Raw genomic sequence first — 16,839 nt, 5'->3', positions numbered from 1 at the left:
AGGAACGTTCCCGCAAAGACAACAATTCAATAGTAGTACCTTAATTACAATGAGAAATGTAATACAAGAAATGTGGTTAATTAAATCTTATCATATTTTCTGGCAAAACCTGGTAATTTCACCTTCCCAAGCCTGTCCAGAAGACTAACAGTAAGAAGGACATTTCATTTTTGTTTGTTCATTCATAAATCATCTATTCATTTATTTATTCATTCATTTTTTTGTACTCACGTACTCTTCTCTCCTCACCAGCAGATAGAGCTTTTGGTGACAAACACAAAATCCATCTACACTTCCCTGAAAATGTCCAGCATTTCATCTGACTATGACCAACTTCAGGTGTGTTTCAGGATGTCTGTGTTTAAAAATGTGTGTTCATGTATGGACGCATATGTGTGTGTGTGTATGCATGTTGCACAATTGTACATCCTGCTTTCTCCGACAGGCCCCTAGAAGTCCCGCCTCCCTGGAATCTCCCTATGAGAACCGTGTGGTACAGGAGACAAGGATAGGAAGACCTGCTCCATGACAACTCCACAGGATGCACGATCTGCTTAGTCATCAGCCACAAGGCTTCCTCCACCTCTGTACCTGTCAGCTTGAAGATAAAAGATTTAATGTGCTCATTCTAAATGTATGCTTGGGTTTTAGGTCATCTGAAAGAGTTTCCACATCTCTCAAACTCCCTTGGCACTAAGTGTATTCCTCTCAAATAACAGGGAAAGGAGTGGGTAAGAAGAAATACTGAAATAATCATGACTAGTCCTGGATCATGTCTTTGATGGCCTATACCTCTTGGCTCCGCCTCTGTACCAATGGGAGTGATGTGAGGCAGGTGCCTTCTTCTTACACAGCACCCTAGTTTTACATAATTCCCTTTCCATGAACAGTCTAAAATTTGATTGTTCGGAATTGCTCAATAATCAAAGATGGATTAACATATCACACATTTTCTCTCTGTGTATCCACAGTATTTCAAAGTAATTCATTAGCGGTTTAGCTTGAAATGTATAAATGTATGTTGCATGAATAAAATGGACAAAATTCTGCCTCATAGATGTCAAACACGTGCACCACCCAAACTTCCGTTAGATGACACAGACAGGTCACTGTGGAGGAAAGCCAAACCATCTGACCAGTGGAAAGAAAAACCAGATAATGTGAAGAGGGGGTTTTAGAAGGATAGGAGGAGGGCTGGATGAGGGGGCGTTGGAGCTTGAATGAAGCTGGTGACTCAGGTGATGTGTCATGAATTTTTTTATAAAAGGGCCCTTCACTTTACATTTGTGTACACATTCTGAGAAAGTGAGTGAGTGATTAGGCTGTTTTTGAGCCAGGACAGGACAATGACATTTACATACAGTAAGTATGTTTTGGGGTCCAGAAAGCTTCACTATATTGATAATAACTAGTGCTGTGTGTATGTGTATGGGATGTGTTCAGGAAACAATTGTAAACTCAGGAATTGAATGAATGATAACATGGTGATTATTGGAATGCTTAGGACAATGTTTACTGTTCTTTAGTGCACACACAAACCTCTAGAGACACCGTTATAGATCATGCCTTTGTTTGCTCCATCATAAATTGAAATGCTACTATGTAGAACATCAGTTTAAGAAAGATGTATTATGTAGATATGATATATGCATAGCCAACTGCACCTTTCAAAATGCTAATTGCTAAATTCTTATAGACACTTATTGAACACTCAAGGATTAAAAACGAACGAAACACATTCACGAACCTCATAGCTACTGTCAACCTTCAAGAAACCAACTAACTGAATTCTTTCAAAAAATGCTGACACATGTAATTCGCTGGGAAACTATTCTTGGAAAGGCTTGGGTTATTCTGAGTAAGCTAAGGTCAACAAGAAGCTACATTTCAAACTTTTATCTGAATGACTATAACTTAGAATGACTTTTTAGTGGAGATGATCAAAACAGGACCTCAAAGGAAATGACACAGACAAGGTTGAAGGCTGGTGACACACTAGGCCACTGACAATAACCATATTCTGTCTCCGTAAGACAAACTGAAATGACTAGCTAGCAACGTAGTCTGGTCACAAAATGAATATTAATTATCAATGGCTTGGTGAATTTAGGAGGAAAAACATTGGCATTTTTTTTATCCATTTTGACAGCAAAGAAATCAGAACAAGAAAAGAAGGAGATGAAGGAAATGTATTCCTTCCAAAGTCTAAACCCTCAATGGAAGCATTTTCATGTCTGTGAAAACTAGACAAATTCCCGCTTAGTCAAGGGGGTTTGGGGCAACAAAACATGTTAACCACAGCATTCCTCGCATTTCTTACTGATGATCGGGACCTTTCCTTCACATGCACCTACTTTTAGCTACAGTTGGCTGGTGCCAATGAAAGACTTTTCGCTTTCATCATTGTGTTTTAGTTTGGCCTGCATCACCAACCATCACGCATCACCATCTTCATCTCACACTCATTGGCAGCATCCTGCCAACATCGACACTGCTGACTAAAGCAATCATGGAAGTGTGCGATGGCTGTAATCTGGTGTTTGAGCCTGATTGGTTATTCTACTATTTATTTTACAGCATCTCTCTCTATCTCTCTCTCTCTCTCTCTCTCTCTCTCTCTCTCTCTCTCTCTCTCTCTCTCTCCTCTGTCATAGTTTTGCCCCGAACGTCCACTCATCACTTCCTCTTGCTGCTGTTGGCCCAGCTACTTGTCTTGTCACTGTCTCGTCCCACCCACCCCTGCCACCTCTGTGGCCCTTTGAAGAGAATGTCACGACAGATGACCAAACTACAGGAACTGGCAAGGAAAATGCTGGTGAGTTCAACCTGGCTAAGGACTACCATGAGTCTGTGTGATCAAGTGGTTTAGAATCAAACTCATATGGACCATGGTGCAGGTGCGCTCACTTTGGTCCATGCTGTGGCTCTGCAAGTAAGGTTGACTAAATTTGAATTTGTTCTCGTCGAACACAAGCATCTATCTTGTGTGAGGGTTCCTAATGTGTGTCTCTGTGCCTGCTTAGACGGCGAGTGAGGAGAAGGAGATGGTCTATGTGGAGTACAGCCTGGAATCTTTACCTAACGTGGAGTCAACAGCTGGTCAGATCCACACACAGGTACATCAAGCTGGTCTTTCTCCCTTCAGTATACAGTCCATTGCAGAAGTCACATAGCCAGTTCAGTCAAGACACATGTATTAGATTTGACCATTTATTGATAACCATAGACATGGAAATAGATTTGACTTTGGCATGGAGTGGATGATCTAAGGAAATCACTCCCTGCCTTCTCGATGTGACACATACATACATGATGACACATATGAGGCAGGGAGCAATAGAGATATAATCCCCCTGATGGATAGAACATACAGACAGCAAGGGGGAGAATGGGATGGTGGAAGGTGGCAGCAGCTCAGATCATACAGCAACCGGGGGTGAGTGTGTGCGTATCTGTGCGGCCTTTTAATGCCGCCTAATCGGACGTGGCCCAATGGGCTTGAGCAGGCTAACACAGGTGTGTCAATGAGCGGATGACGCGCGCTTCCCGAGTGCCAATGCCTTAACTAGCTTCCCTCATTTAAAATGACAATTCCCCTCTCTTCTCCTCCCCTCTTCTCTCCTCCTAGATAAACGAGACACTGTCTGAACTGCAGTCGGATCTCCAGAGTTTCCTGCTGCATGTTAACTGGTTGAGAGAGCTGAGGCAGAACGTGAGTCTGCCATCCCTCTCCGTGACACTGGAGGTCACCGATGTTCTTCAGAAGATCTCTTTTCTCTGCTCTTTGATGCTGGAAAAGGCAAGAAAAGCTCCTTAATCACACATGTGTTCATGCAAATAAGAAACTCACAAAAAGTATTTCATAACTCTTCAAAAGACTTTACTTGATTAAAAGTTTTTGAGAATTGACTGGTTGATGAGACAAAATGGAATGCAGCATGCTCAAATGCACCAGGCCTAAATGTTTAAATGTTGAATCAGTGTCAATCTGTATCTTTGCCACCCCCCTATCCTAGATTGGATGCCCACCTGCCCAGGTTGCTACCCCCTCCTTCTCCCCCTCTCCCACGGCCTACAATGCTCTCCTCCTCTCCTTTGAGATCAGTGAGCGCCTCTTCTTCTACTGTAGCTGGTCATCCAGGGTGCTACTGCAACTGCCGTCCGTGGTTAGTAGACTTTGATGTCACGGTTCCTACCATGGAGGTTCCTACTGCGTCCAACAGTAAATCACCCCCCAATCCAAGGAAATCACAGTTTACTTATTTAATGTATGTACTCAGGCCTATATTTTTGTATCTTTCCTAAGTGCACCTTACTAATGTTGAGAATTCATCTCAACAGATGCACTACACCAAGCAGCTATTTTTGTGCTATATGTGCATGTGCATGTTGAATGTGAAAGAGCCTACAGTCAAAGGCAACCTGCTGTGAACTTCATGTATATTTAATATTGTATTTACTGTTGTGTGGATGGAACTGATGTAATTTATACCTAAATGTCCTATAATGTTATATTCTGAGATGCTGGTATCTCCTTACTAATGATATTTAGTAATTATGTTGTATAATGAATAACATTTGACACATTTCCAATAAAATAAATCATAAAACTGCATACAGGGCCCTGTTCTCTTGTCCTTCCACACATCCACACCATGTATAGAGATATGATTAGACCTAGATACAGGCCCAGACGTAGACAAGATCATACACAGTTGTAGTAAACAGGCCTACAAATAGGCTGGTCATGACAGACTGATGGGTGTATCATAACACATCCGTGTGTGACCCTTGGACAGGACAGCAACATAGCCAACCTAAGGCATGTAGGTCTATTCTGTGGCTAACTTTCTATGTCTGTGTGACCCATGAGCTGTGGCCCAAGGGGAGCCGGGTGCAGTATAGTATTATAGTAATGCATCTACCCCCAAGGTTGGTGCAGGGGGTTAAAAAAGCTGTTAGAGGGACAGGCTGAGGGGTGTGGAAAAGGAAAGTAGGGGGAGAAAGAGAGAGAGCGAGAGACACTAAAAGAGGAAGGAGAGAGACGGTGGATTGGTGTCAGTTTATCAGCGGATGGGATAGATAGTTGGCAGCTAAGAGAATATGTTGTTGGCAGGCATAAGGCTAAGCTGTTAAAGGATTGCACTATTAAGCCATTTTAGTTTTGAGACTCTTACAGCTGTTAGGTCTGTCAAGCCAAATGAGGGAAAGGAGAGAGGGAGAGGAAAAAGAGAGAGTTGCATGAAAAAGGGGGAAAGTGAAGAAAACAAGGTGGTAATTTGAATGCAAAGGAGACAAACTGTCTGCTGTTAGACCAGTCAGAGGGATTGGCTCTTCTGTCAACCAGGAATGCGGAGACAAAGGGAAGGGGGGCAGTTGGATATTAAGTGAGAAAGTGAGAGCAGTGTGTGTGTGTGTGTGTGACAGGGGGAGCGTGTGTGTATGTGTGTGTGGTGGGGGGTTCAGGTGTTAACGTGCTGATAGACAGATGAACCAAGCTCTGTTTTGACTGTGGTGCAATCTCCAAGAAACCAGGGTGGGGTGAGGGAGCGGGTATGGTGGCGTAGTACAGGGTCAGCTTCATGCAATGAAGAATCCAAGTTGGGGGGGGGGGGAGAGAACGAGGGAGGGGAGGAAAAGTTCAGCGAGATAAGGAGAGGATTAAAGGGGGAGAAGGAGAGATGGCAACATGCACACTGGAGAGCAGGGGATAGCAGACGGGCAGAAGAGATTCACAGCAAAAAGAAGACTGACACCCAAGATTAGTGTGTGTCCGGTGCGAATGCAGTAAAAGTTTAGTATTGTGATTTACGAGTGAGATAGACAGATGCCCCTGACACGTTATAGACCTCTTACTGCAGAGCAGACTTTGTGAGAAGGGGAAGGAAACTGAATAACCCACAAGAACCATCAGTGTTAAAGGAAGTCAGCTCAGCCAAAGCCCCACCATGACAGTGAGTAGAGTAGGCCATCCCATGGCCTATCTCTTTGGCATGCACACAATGCTATAATGGCAAGCTTTTTACCTTCATGACATTAAAAACTAGTGTGTATAAGCTACTGAAAAGTCATGATATTCAGGACATTTGGTGAACTTCAGGATTCAGATTAATTTAGTTAAAAGAGATGTAAATTCAACAATGACAATTTGTAATGAAATTTTTAATTTGTACTTTATTTATAATTATAAAAAGACCAAAGAGAACAGCATACCACCTACCAGTAAGACGGGACAAAGAACAAACTTTTCTTTTTTTTTGGGGGGGGGGGGGGGCCTTCAGGTCATGTGACCCAGTTATCATGTTATTTTGCACAGAATGGCATGTCTTATTTATGTAATCACAGTCCCTGACATTTCACAGTTTATCAGAGCCCAAGAGCAGGACCAGATTGAATCTCTTTCTGAGATTATCTTGGAAATAGAATATTTTCTAATTCTATGGATCAGTGTACTTAATTCAAATGCGTACACATATACTGTATGCAGGTTTAATTATTTACTGTACTATATTAAATTATCTAGTACAACATCTGTTTTCGTTATTTGGTTCATATCAAACATATATTGGCAGGAGGGGACAGGAGGGGACATGGTTATGTAAGCTAGGTGTTAAGCCCCAGTCCCTGGAGTCTGTCTGGGGTGTTCTCTTACTGTCTCCTAACCCTCTAATCCCCCACCCCCTACCCCCCCCCCCCCATCCCCCCACCCCCTCATCCAAGACGGTCATGTTCTGTATCCCCAGCTCTCTGCTCTGATGACCTGGCCTAAGGCTGCAAAGAACTGCACTGTCCCTTCATGGCCCCTAACGGAAAAATAAACAACCACATCTATAAGAGGCCTGGATGAATTGGGTGTTGCTTTTGCAGAGTGCTTGCTGGTCTTCATTGGGCTATTAAAGGAAGTGATTATACCTGGCTTAGCATTGCCATGGGGACTATCATCACAACATCACTTGTGTTCCTCATCAGTTGTGTTTCACGTGTTCCTTCTGCACAGGCCGCTGTGAGGCTGTTGGACGAGATGTGTCACCTCACAGCTCAGTCGCTGCCGTCCCTAGAGACGCAGGAGCACTACCAGGTTGTCAAGCTCCTGGGGGAGGGGTCGTACGGCAAGGTCATGTTGGCCGTACACAGGATCAGGGGTGAGAAACACTAAACATTATTCCTTTCCAGTCTTGAATTCTTTCCACCTTTCCATTTTTTCTTTCTTCCCTCCTTAATTCCTTCCCTCCTTCCCTTACTCCCTCCTTCCCTTACGCCCTCTCTTCCAGGGACTCCCATGGCCTTGAAGTTTTTCCCCCGTGGCTCTACCTCCCTCTTGTCCTTCCTGAGAGAGTACAACCTGTCGCTGTCCTTCTGCACCCACCCCTCCCTCACCCAGGCCCTTGGCATTGCCTTCTCCACCCCCGATCACTACGTCTTCGCCCAGCAGGTCGCTCTTTATGGTGACCTCTATGATGTCATCATCCCAGAGGTACAGAATGCTTGTCGGTCGCACAAGACATCTTCTCTCCGTGTCTATGCATGCTGTGTAATGCCAACATCACACTATCTAGAGCACACACATTTACACAGTGGGCAAAGTAGTTCTGTGTCCAGGTGGGTGTGGAGGAGGACTGTGGGTAATGTAGTTCTGTCTCCCAGGTGGGTGTGGAAGAGAACTGTGTCCAGAGAGTGGTTTCTCAGCTGAGCGGGGCTCTCTCCCACCTCCACCACCTTGGCTTCGTCCACCGCGACCTTAAGCCTGAGAATGTGTTCCTGTGTGACCCGGACTGTCGCTGGGTCAAGCTGGGGGACTTTGGGATGGTCAAGGCCTCAGGAACCAGAGTCCCTGGGGTCTGGTACAGCTCGCCCTACTGCACACCAGAGGCCGAGATCGCCAAAGATACGGAAGACAGCAGCCACAACGTCAGCGTGAACGACAGAGCAGGAGAAAGAGAAGACAGAGGGATGATGAAGAGGGTGTGGCTGTCGGTGGAGGCCAGTACTGACTGCTGGGCTCTGGGGATCCTGACCTACGCCATGCTGACAGGAAGTCTACCCTGGCCGGAGACAACGTCCAGTGATCGCTCCTTTATCAAGTACCGGGAGTGGTTTGACCGGGAGAAGGGGCTCGACGATGGGCTGGACGTGTGGGGGGAGATGGACAGGGATGGACGGAGAGACGAGGACATCATCAGCCCGGATGGAGAGGAGGTCGAGGAGAAGACCTGCAGGCTTGTAGCCCCACAGTTTGCCTGCTTCACCCCACTGGCCTGCTCCATGTTCCAGACTCTGCTGGACCCAAGGCCCTGGCTTCGTGGTGGGGCCGAGAATGTACTTGGCTACCTGGGAGGAGAGTGGATGAGGGAGAAAGAGAGGATGCGATTGGAGGAGGAGAGGAAGAAAACAACAGGGAAAGGAGGCATAGGGAACTTGAAAGAGAAGGAGGGTAGAGGAGAGAGATGAATAAAACAGGGTCATGAACTCACAAAAGAATAAAGAGACAATTTCCACTGTTCAAGGTATTTTAGCAGGAAATCAGAGGTGGCTTTCGAGAACTTGGGTGAGTCATTTGCAATGAGGTCACTAGGGTGAGCAGGAATCAACATGGTATACTGTTAAAAGGATTACATGCACGTCAGTATTTGACTGCTGCTGTAATAAGGGCTAAGTAAACCCTGTTGGGAATTTCCCAGTAAACTGCTAGTATTCCCTATCCACAGTGGCCCCCTTAATTAACGTGAAATACATATTTATTTTATAATGTACATTTTACAATCTCAGTGTCTCATGTCTGGTGAGGTTGCTGCTAAGTTTCTATATGAGCTATGTCACTGTAATATGTTCTGTATATACTGCATTTTAAAGTACTGTTGCCCTCTACATGCATGTGTTCAATAAAATTCTAACTAGGGATTGTTCTATAAATATTATGTAGTATTTCTGCATTTGGAGAAGACTGATATACATTTACATTTAGTCATTTAGCAGAAGCTCTTATCCAGAGCGACTTACATTAAGTACAGGGACATTCCCCCGAGGCAAGTAGGGTGAAGTGCCTTGCCCAACCACACAACATAATTTGGCCGGGAATTGAATTGGCAACCTTCAGATTACTAGCCCGATTTCCTAACCGCTCAGCCACCTGACTCCCTCTGGTGACAGCGTGATGTGTTTTGGGTGGTAGCATTCAAGCCTTTCAGCTGACCACCTGACCATGACCACCTGCGGCCAAGAGTCGTCGCCATGGGGACATCGCCTTAGAAGGAGCGCTCACTCAGAAACTGCATCCATCAATCTTGCCTCCACCCCAAGGGACCTCCAACACATCCCATGGTGCACTGCAGAATGTCAGCAGAGCCTGTCACCACCTCCCCTGCCCACCCCATCTGACCCCCCACCCCCTCCCATCAGCAGACAATGCAACCCACTAAGCCTTGTCCACTGCATGAAATTAGACCATCTCACTCACAACCTCAGAGGGAGATTGTAATTAGGACCAAATGGCATGTTGTTTTACAGGGTTACCAGTTGTGGTCTTGACATATAACAGAGGCCTGCTCCTGAGTGTTACTGCTGACAGGTGTACGCATACCTAAATGGAACACAAACACACATAAGGCTTAGACGCGATTCACACACTCAAAAGATTCCCATGGTGCCAACACAGACATGTTCTAAAATAGACCTGTGCCGTTTATTATATGCTCTGATCTATCATCACCACGTAGCATGTGCACACATACACACACACACACACACACACAGGAGCATAAATGGACATACACACACACACTTCTCAGAGGGCAGCATGCAAGCTACTATGCCAATGTGTGTTTGTTTGTGTGTGTTTGAGTGCGTTTCTGCATGTGCAACACTTGTGCGTGTGCGTTTGATTACACTTGCCCTTTAAACTGTAATCAACTCGAAGAAAACGTCCTGGTCAGAGCCTGGCTGGATCAATGAGAAGCCCATCTGTAGTAAGGTGATCATCCGTGATAAAGCATAGACATTCATCTCATAACATATATCAGCTATAACAAGAACTGACGAAAGCATGGCTGCACCTGTTACTGCATCCTTTCTTTTCAGACATCCTTGCAATGTTCTAGACAAAAACAAACAGCATCATTTATTTCTTAAATTGGTCATCTGCAGAGGAAATCAAACAGTAAAAACCCTGCTCTTATCTTATGTAGGTTATCACTGTATTGGTAAAGATAGAGATCTGCCAACTAACAAAAACACAGGTCATAACCTTCACAGCCAAAAGCTGTTAATTTACCAGCTCGTTAACAACAAGACAGTTTGATTTGCTTCCTCCACACGAGAAGGAGCAGAGAGAGAGGTCAGATGGAGATCACTACCAGGTTTCTATGAACTATTTTGACCACCACTCACTTCTGACATGCCACCCGATATGTCACTGAGAGCGGGAACTTGTTTAAGTAGTGCTGGCAGTGCGAGTATGTGTGAGTAAAATAATGAGAAAAATATGGAGAAACGTACAAAGATAAGATGTGAGAGAGAGCTGAATTAAGAAAGCAAGAAAGGTAATAGAAGTATATGAAAGAAAAAGTGAACTACCCTTATCTGGATGGCAACTGAAGACGCACCTATGACACATTTAGAATTGATCTGTCTCATTCATTTAGGATTTTCCTCATAAATTCCGGATTTAATATTACAGTTTTACTGTCCACATAGGCGTGTCATATGTGTCAGGGCCGAGTTAATATTAGAATTTAGTAGCTACTGTAGCTGCTAGCCCACCGGATAAACCCCCTGGAGCTGGGCCAGACCCAGGCCAGGCGAGCAGAAACCTGAACCATGTCCCTAATAAAAAAGTGGTTGTGACATGATGGATGTGAGGGATGGATGCTTTGGATGTTGATCTAAAATCTCACCTGTTTGTATCAAATGTGCCGTTTCAAAGGTCTCAAGTAGGTTATCAACTCAAAACAAGTTGAGACATAAATCTACATAAGCAGAAATGACATCCCAGCACTAGCCACGGTGAAGCATATTTAGACACCATCTATTAGATTTGTAGAATATATATACATATATTTACACATATATAATATATATACAGTAAGTAAAAGACTGGTCAAAATATTAATTGAATTGTGAAAGAGGGGGGTCTGTGGGTAAGTGAGAGGAATTTAAAAGAATGTGTGTTCCAACCGTAAATACTTCCCAAAGGTATTAAAACTTGGAACAATGGTTTGGGGTAGTTATTTCATCCCTTTTCACTAATCTGGAGCCATGTTTTCTAATTTGGAGTCGTCACAGAGCCAATACCACAAAGGTCACCATTTCTGACGGCAGTCAGAATGTGTGACCCCCAAAAAATAAAAATGTTTAAAGAATGTGTTTTCCCACCGTAACTGCTTCACAAAGGTATTAAAACTTCGAACGATGGTTTGGGGTAGTTATTTCATCCCTTCACACTATTCTGGAACCATATTTTCTGATTTGGAGCCATCACAGAGCCAGTTCCAGAGGTCACCATTTCTGACTGTTGACATTAAAAAAAAGATTTTTAAATTAAAAAAAGATCGAAATTATCTGTGACCCCACCGTAACTGCTTCCTAAAGGAGTTAAAACTTAAAACGATGGTTTAGGGTAGTTATGTCATCCCTTCACACTAATCTGGAACCATATTTTCTGATTTAGAGCCATCACAGAGCCAGTTCCACAGAGGTCACCATTTCTGACGGCCGTCAGAATGTGACCCCAAAAAAAGCCCTCCAAAAAATGTGTGAGCCCACCGTAACTGCTTCCCAAAGGAATTAAATCTTCAAACGATGCTTTGGGGTAGTTATGTCATCCCTTCACACTATTCTGGAACCATATTTTCTGATTTGGAGCCATCACAGAGCCAGTTCCAGAGAGGTCACCATTTCTGACAGCCGTCAGAATGTGTGACACAAAACAAAGCCCTCCAAAAAATGTGAGACCCCACCGTAACTGCTTCCCAAATGAGTTAAAACTTCAAACAATGATTTAGAGTAGTTATGTCATCCCTTCACAGTAATCTGGAACCATATTTTCTGATTTGGAGCCATCACAGAGCCAGTTCCACAGAGGTCACCATTTCTGACTGTTGACATTAAAAAAAAGATTTTTAAATTAAAAAAAGATCGAAATTATCTGTGAGCCCACCGTAACTGCTTCCTAAAGGAGTTAAAACTTAAAACGATAGTTTAGGGTAGTTATGTCATCCCTTCACACTAATCTGGAACCATATTTTCTGATTTAGAGCCATCACAGAGCCAGTTCCACAGAGGTCACCATTTCTTACAGCCCTCAGAATGTGTGACCCCAGATTGTTTTTTTTTTTAATTTTTATAAATGAGGGCCAATGGAAGTCCAGCAGATTCTTCTCCTCTCAAAGTACAGCTAAAACTAAATCCTCGCAGCCAAGTCATACACAGACTTCTGCTCCCCCCAGTGGCCAACACTTTCAATTTTCAAAAAACAGAAAGTGTCTTCTAGTAGTGATGCAAAAACAAATACATGACTCCCCCTTACAGTATTTATTGCCTCCTTCTTACAGGCACATTTGTTTTAGATAGTTTGTCAGAAATGTGAAATCTTTATACATAATCTACTATGGGACCATGGAAACATGACTCAGGTCAGTCAAAACACGACATCAGCTCAAGTCAAGTTTGTGGTAAGCAAAAGAATGTAGTCATACCATCTATGTGTTTTGTGAAAGGGTTACTTAACTCACTCAAGCATTCAATGCTTCATAGTAAACATCAGTTGCAGTTCGATAGACATTCATAGTTAAAAAAGACAATCACACGTATGACCATAGCCTAGTCTTTTTCTGTTTTAGCAAACTTCCCTGGCACACTGCTACATTCAACATCATTTTTGAGAGCAGAATGTACCACAAAACACTTTTCAGTGTTAATGAAGCTTGCCCTGTAGCTCAGGTCAGTAATCATTGGTGGACATTTCAACAAGTGGAACCCAGCATTGATGATCAATGGTAACATTGTTAAGTAATGCTAGAATCTCTCATATACATAATGTCAATCAGCATAGCCCTTAGACATTGAACTTCCTAAACATATATTTCTGGTGACCTTCAAAGATAAAAGGAACGTTAAAACGAATTTGGGATGTTATATTATTTAAATCTCTAATATTACTTAAAAGAAAAAGGCCAGCAATGAAATTCAGTGTGAACATTGGCGTTCTAGGCCTTTCAGCTGGGAGTATGGCGCAACAGAGCTGGAGAAGACTCCTCCAGGGATAGCAAACGCATGTGAATGTCGCATGAAAGGCAGGTGAGGCAGGGCGAGGCAAGGCGGGCTCAGAACTGAATCCAGCTGGTAGCAGTCTCCTGTGGCACAGGTGGCGGAGGACAAGAACTGAGGGCAGAGAGACAGAGAGGTAACAACAGCATATCAGATCATATCTCATTAGAAAAAGAAAACAGTTCAGGGGTCTCATTTATAAACCTTGAGTACGCACAAAACGGGGCTGAAAATGTGCGTACGCCACTTTCCACGCAAAGGTTGTGATTTATAAAAAACAAACTTGACGGGAGAATGTGCGGTCCTCCACGCAAACTCTGACCCTCCCGTAGGCCTACGCACATTTTGGAAACAGTTGGAATTGGCGACGCAGATGACCGTACTGTAGTCAGACTGCAGAAAGTAAATTTGGGAACAACTATTACTTGTAATATTTATATATTTTGTTTTCCTCACACAAATTTATTTTTTTTTCACTCGATTTCATCATTATCATGAAGATTTAATCCAGCAGTATTATTTTAGCTTGTACTGAGTGATAATTGATCCATAAACACGTTAAAATCACCTCAATTTTTTAAATCAAAATCAAGCGCTGTCTCACCATCATATTGTCCACTACCGCGCAATCGCTAGACTCCACGTCCTCGTTATCAATCCAGACTTTAATAGATTACTGTTCATAACAAAACACTTTTGTTTTTAAATAGTATCTGGACTTGCGGTATCACTGGCACAATTGACGCCAGTCGCACAGTTTTTTTAAATTGGTGATCTACCGGCCACCAAATTTTCTAGTTTTCGGGCTTCACCAATAGGCTAACAGTGTCTGAGAAGTTGTCATGCGCTATGATTCACCGTAAAGAACAATTGCATGCCAGGGTTATGATGAGATACTAGATTAGCATTCATGAGGTGCTTTGCATTGACTATTTATGGTTTAAAATGGGCGTGTTCAGGGCGGGGTACAATGCTGATTCACGTACGCACACTTGTGGGTAATCTGTGATTTATAAAGGGAACATTGCGTACAGGTGTGCATACAGTTAAATCAAAAATGTTGTGTGCGTACGCCATTTTAGACTTTTTGGCGTACGTACACTTTTAATAAGAATCCTATGCACAATTTTATAAAGGGGAACCCGGAGGATTTGGGATTTAATGTTCCAGAAGTGGGCTAAGAAGATCAAATGAGACTTGCCTCAGCCACAATAGGTGAGGACTGTTGAGGAGAGACATGCTGTGCGGGTACGACAGCTGTGGTTACCTGGCAGGAGTAGAGAAGTCTCCCCACACCTCCAATACTGAGGCGGACTGCATCACAGTGTTAGAGTTGCTACTGTCCAGCTCTAGCAAACGACATGAAACAGAGAGAAATTTTGATGATCTTGCTTGTTCTTCCAAGCAGACCCTGAATGGACCATTCAGTAGTTAGCAGCTAACTTTACCTGTGTTGCCTGTCTGGGGAACAATGTTGTGATTGAAGGAGCCTGACGAGGGAGGAGGGGCTATCTTTGCCCCCGGAGGTGGTGGGAGGAGTCCAAATCCACCTGCTCCCTGTGGGCGGGGCTTATCTCTCTTCTTACCTTGCTAGAGAGAAAGAATATTAGCCATTAGAATGTATTGTGAATGAGAAAAGAGGTAAGTGAAAGAGATTTCTAACGAATGGTAGGTGTAAGTCTAGTTTAAGCCAGGTGTGTCACCCCAATATTAAGAGTGATGGTCTGTCCTTCTTTGAAGCCGAGGTCCAGCTTCGGTCCTGAATCTGCTGCCCCAGAGTTTTTGCTGATTTCGTTATCTTGCTTCACCCACCTGAGTGACACACACATACAACCACACTTGATTAGCACTGACACAGGAATAAATAAAGGAACGTCAGCAGGTTCCAGAGCTGCAGCAAAACGACTTGCTAGAAAACCACTGCATTGTGACACAGAGTTTTGGCTGGCAGCTAATGCTGTAGGCCACCACAGACGTATGTCTGTTGCCATGTCCCTCTGTCCCAGAGATAAACATGCCCCCAGCCACACCATCACTTACTTGAAGTGATCCTGTAGAGAAACGTTAAAGTCAAAGGCGTCCCCTCTGTCCCCAAACCCAACACCGATGAACGCACTGCGGCCTGAGAGAGAGACATTGTTCACCTATGACGCAGATATCAGATGGCCCTCACTTCTATCCAAATCATGTTCATCCCAACCTGAACGACACACAGTGGGTTACCTACCATTATCATCCTGTATCCGCAGCACAAAGTAACGACTCGAATCGCTGACACTTTCCACAGCGATACCGGGAAACTCTTGGACAGGAGCTTGTGCAAACAGCTCCCCTGCAGGAGGGGAAGGGTGATTTATATAACTATTTACTGAAATACTCTTGTCCACTGATTCAAAGTTGATTAATAACAGACTACTTTAAGATCAAGTCTGTATTTATGTTATTAATTTCTAAGATGATGCTCCCTCTGCCCCCCCCCCCTCTCCTTTCTTGTACCTGAGACTTTGTCCTCCAGCTTGATGTACGCTACCTTCCCCTTGGCTGTGACCCTCATGCGGCCCGACCAATCAGGTAGGTCCAGCTTCCAGTCCGCTGCCCTGCAGAAAACAACACGAGATTGGAGTGGGTTCTAAACTGGGTCCTTTATTCCTCAGACTAGTGTGATTTATAGGGCTGAATCTCAAGAGTCTCATGAATTCAAGAGAGCTGAATCTCAAGAGTCTCATGAATTCCTACAATAACATGGGATTGCCTGTGACAAATGAGACAAAACCACACACTAGGGGGCTTTGATCTAGATACCTTTAAAATCTGGTTTTATGGAGTGGACCCATGAGGAATTAGAAACAAGCCTGCAGAACCAATGAATGGGGCCACAGACTTAGCACTGTTTCTAGGCCAGTAGATTCTCAATTAATATTTCCGATATTGTTGCCTTCCCAGCACAATAGTGTGGTTACCATAGCCTTTATTATAGGATACATATTCACTCAACACCTGCCAAAATGCAATAATGTCTTTACAATTAGAAAACATTTTTAAAGAATAGCCATTCTTTATGCTAGATGATTGATTTAACCATTCATAAACATAGGTTTGGAAATATTAGAAGGTGAAACTCACGGTACTTGACTTTATACCTAAAATAAAATGTAACACCCTTTTTTAGTACCCTGGCAAAAAAAGAGGATTTCGGCCAAAATGATGCAGGGTCGACTCAAATAAAAAACAAACAACTTTGTCTTCTAAAAAGCGTAAAACCATCCATACTTACCTATAACCGCGATTTGTAGCCCGAGGCGGAATGCGATACACATTGACATCAGGTTTAACGCACAAGATTGACTCATATTTGCCTTCAGTCGCCATCTTGTCTCAAGTATTATTGATGAGCGACTTGTAGTTCTGACTCACAAATCAGTTGTTTGGGGGTTTTGTGTGTGTAGCCTGCTCTAAACCGCGAGACGGCGATGACGTGCAGGGGATTCCAAACAGGAATTGTAAATAAAAACTAATAAAATCGTGTCAAATTGTCATATTATTTAACAGGTAGACTAATAAGATGAACCTTTTTTCACA

General features: G+C 43.5%; 2 protein-coding genes and 1 long non-coding RNA gene across 6 annotated transcripts in view; 2 read left to right on the top strand and 1 right to left on the bottom strand.

Moving 5' to 3' along the window:
* The window catches only part of LOC124467167, a 3,758-nt gene extending 2,016 nt beyond the window's left edge, over nucleotides 1-1,742 (top strand). For 2 of the 4 annotated variants that reach the window (XR_006956047.1, XR_006956046.1), the window contains exons 6-8: nucleotides 132-150; nucleotides 253-339; nucleotides 446-1,740. This is a non-coding gene — a long non-coding RNA (uncharacterized LOC124467167). Of the gene's footprint in view, nucleotides 1-131; nucleotides 151-252; nucleotides 340-445 lie in introns of all 4 variants that reach the window. The other 2 variants (XR_006956045.1, XR_006956044.1) reach the window with 2 other exon arrangements.
* Nucleotides 1,743-5,635: 3,893 nt separating this feature from the next.
* On the top strand, nucleotides 5,636-8,910 carry si:ch211-171h4.3 (serine/threonine-protein kinase SBK1). The gene is made up of 4 exons (XM_047019267.1): nucleotides 5,636-5,954; nucleotides 6,998-7,142; nucleotides 7,272-7,474; nucleotides 7,645-8,910. Exons 1-4 carry the CDS (start codon nucleotides 5,949-5,951, stop codon nucleotides 8,446-8,448), a joined length of 1,158 nt encoding a protein of 385 aa, XP_046875223.1. The 5' UTR covers nucleotides 5,636-5,948; the 3' UTR covers nucleotides 8,449-8,910.
* Nucleotides 8,911-12,947: 4,037 nt separating this feature from the next.
* necap1 (NECAP endocytosis associated 1) lies at nucleotides 12,948-16,672 on the bottom strand. The gene is made up of 8 exons (XM_047019583.1): nucleotides 16,535-16,672; nucleotides 15,757-15,857; nucleotides 15,488-15,592; nucleotides 15,301-15,382; nucleotides 14,964-15,072; nucleotides 14,709-14,850; nucleotides 14,528-14,609; nucleotides 12,948-13,374 (listed from the first exon to the last, which is right to left on the bottom strand). Exons 1-8 carry the CDS (start codon nucleotides 16,627-16,629, stop codon nucleotides 13,317-13,319), a joined length of 774 nt encoding a protein of 257 aa, XP_046875539.1. The 5' UTR covers nucleotides 16,630-16,672; the 3' UTR covers nucleotides 12,948-13,316.
* Nucleotides 16,673-16,839: the final 167 nt, after the last annotated feature.

This window comes from Hypomesus transpacificus, chromosome 4 (assembly GCF_021917145.1).
Source record: "Hypomesus transpacificus isolate Combined female chromosome 4, fHypTra1, whole genome shotgun sequence".
Taxonomy (NCBI): Eukaryota; Metazoa; Chordata; class Actinopteri; order Osmeriformes; family Osmeridae; genus Hypomesus; species Hypomesus transpacificus.
Note: the sequence above shows the minus strand (reverse complement) of the source record. Positions and strands in the feature narration are given on the sequence as shown.

Bases quoted from the DNA above. Each gene is read 5' to 3' on its own strand.
- si:ch211-171h4.3 (XM_047019267.1), top strand. The intron at 7,143-7,271 runs GTGAGAAACACT...CCTCTCTTCCAG, and splicing joins GGCCGTACACAGGATCAGGG to GGACTCCCATGGCCTTGAAG. The intron at 7,475-7,644 runs GTACAGAATGCT...TCTGTCTCCCAG, and splicing joins ATGATGTCATCATCCCAGAG to GTGGGTGTGGAAGAGAACTG.
- necap1 (XM_047019583.1), bottom strand. From the start codon at position 16,629: ATGGCGACTGAAGGCAAATATGAGTCAATCTTGTGCGTTAAACCTGAT. The intron at 15,593-15,756 runs GTACAAGAAAGG...CCCCTCCTGCAG, and splicing joins GCTGGAGGACAAAGTCTCAG to GGGAGCTGTTTGCACAAGCT. The intron at 15,073-15,300 runs GTAAGTGATGGT...TGTGTCACTCAG, and splicing joins TCTCTACAGGATCACTTCAA to GTGGGTGAAGCAAGATAACG.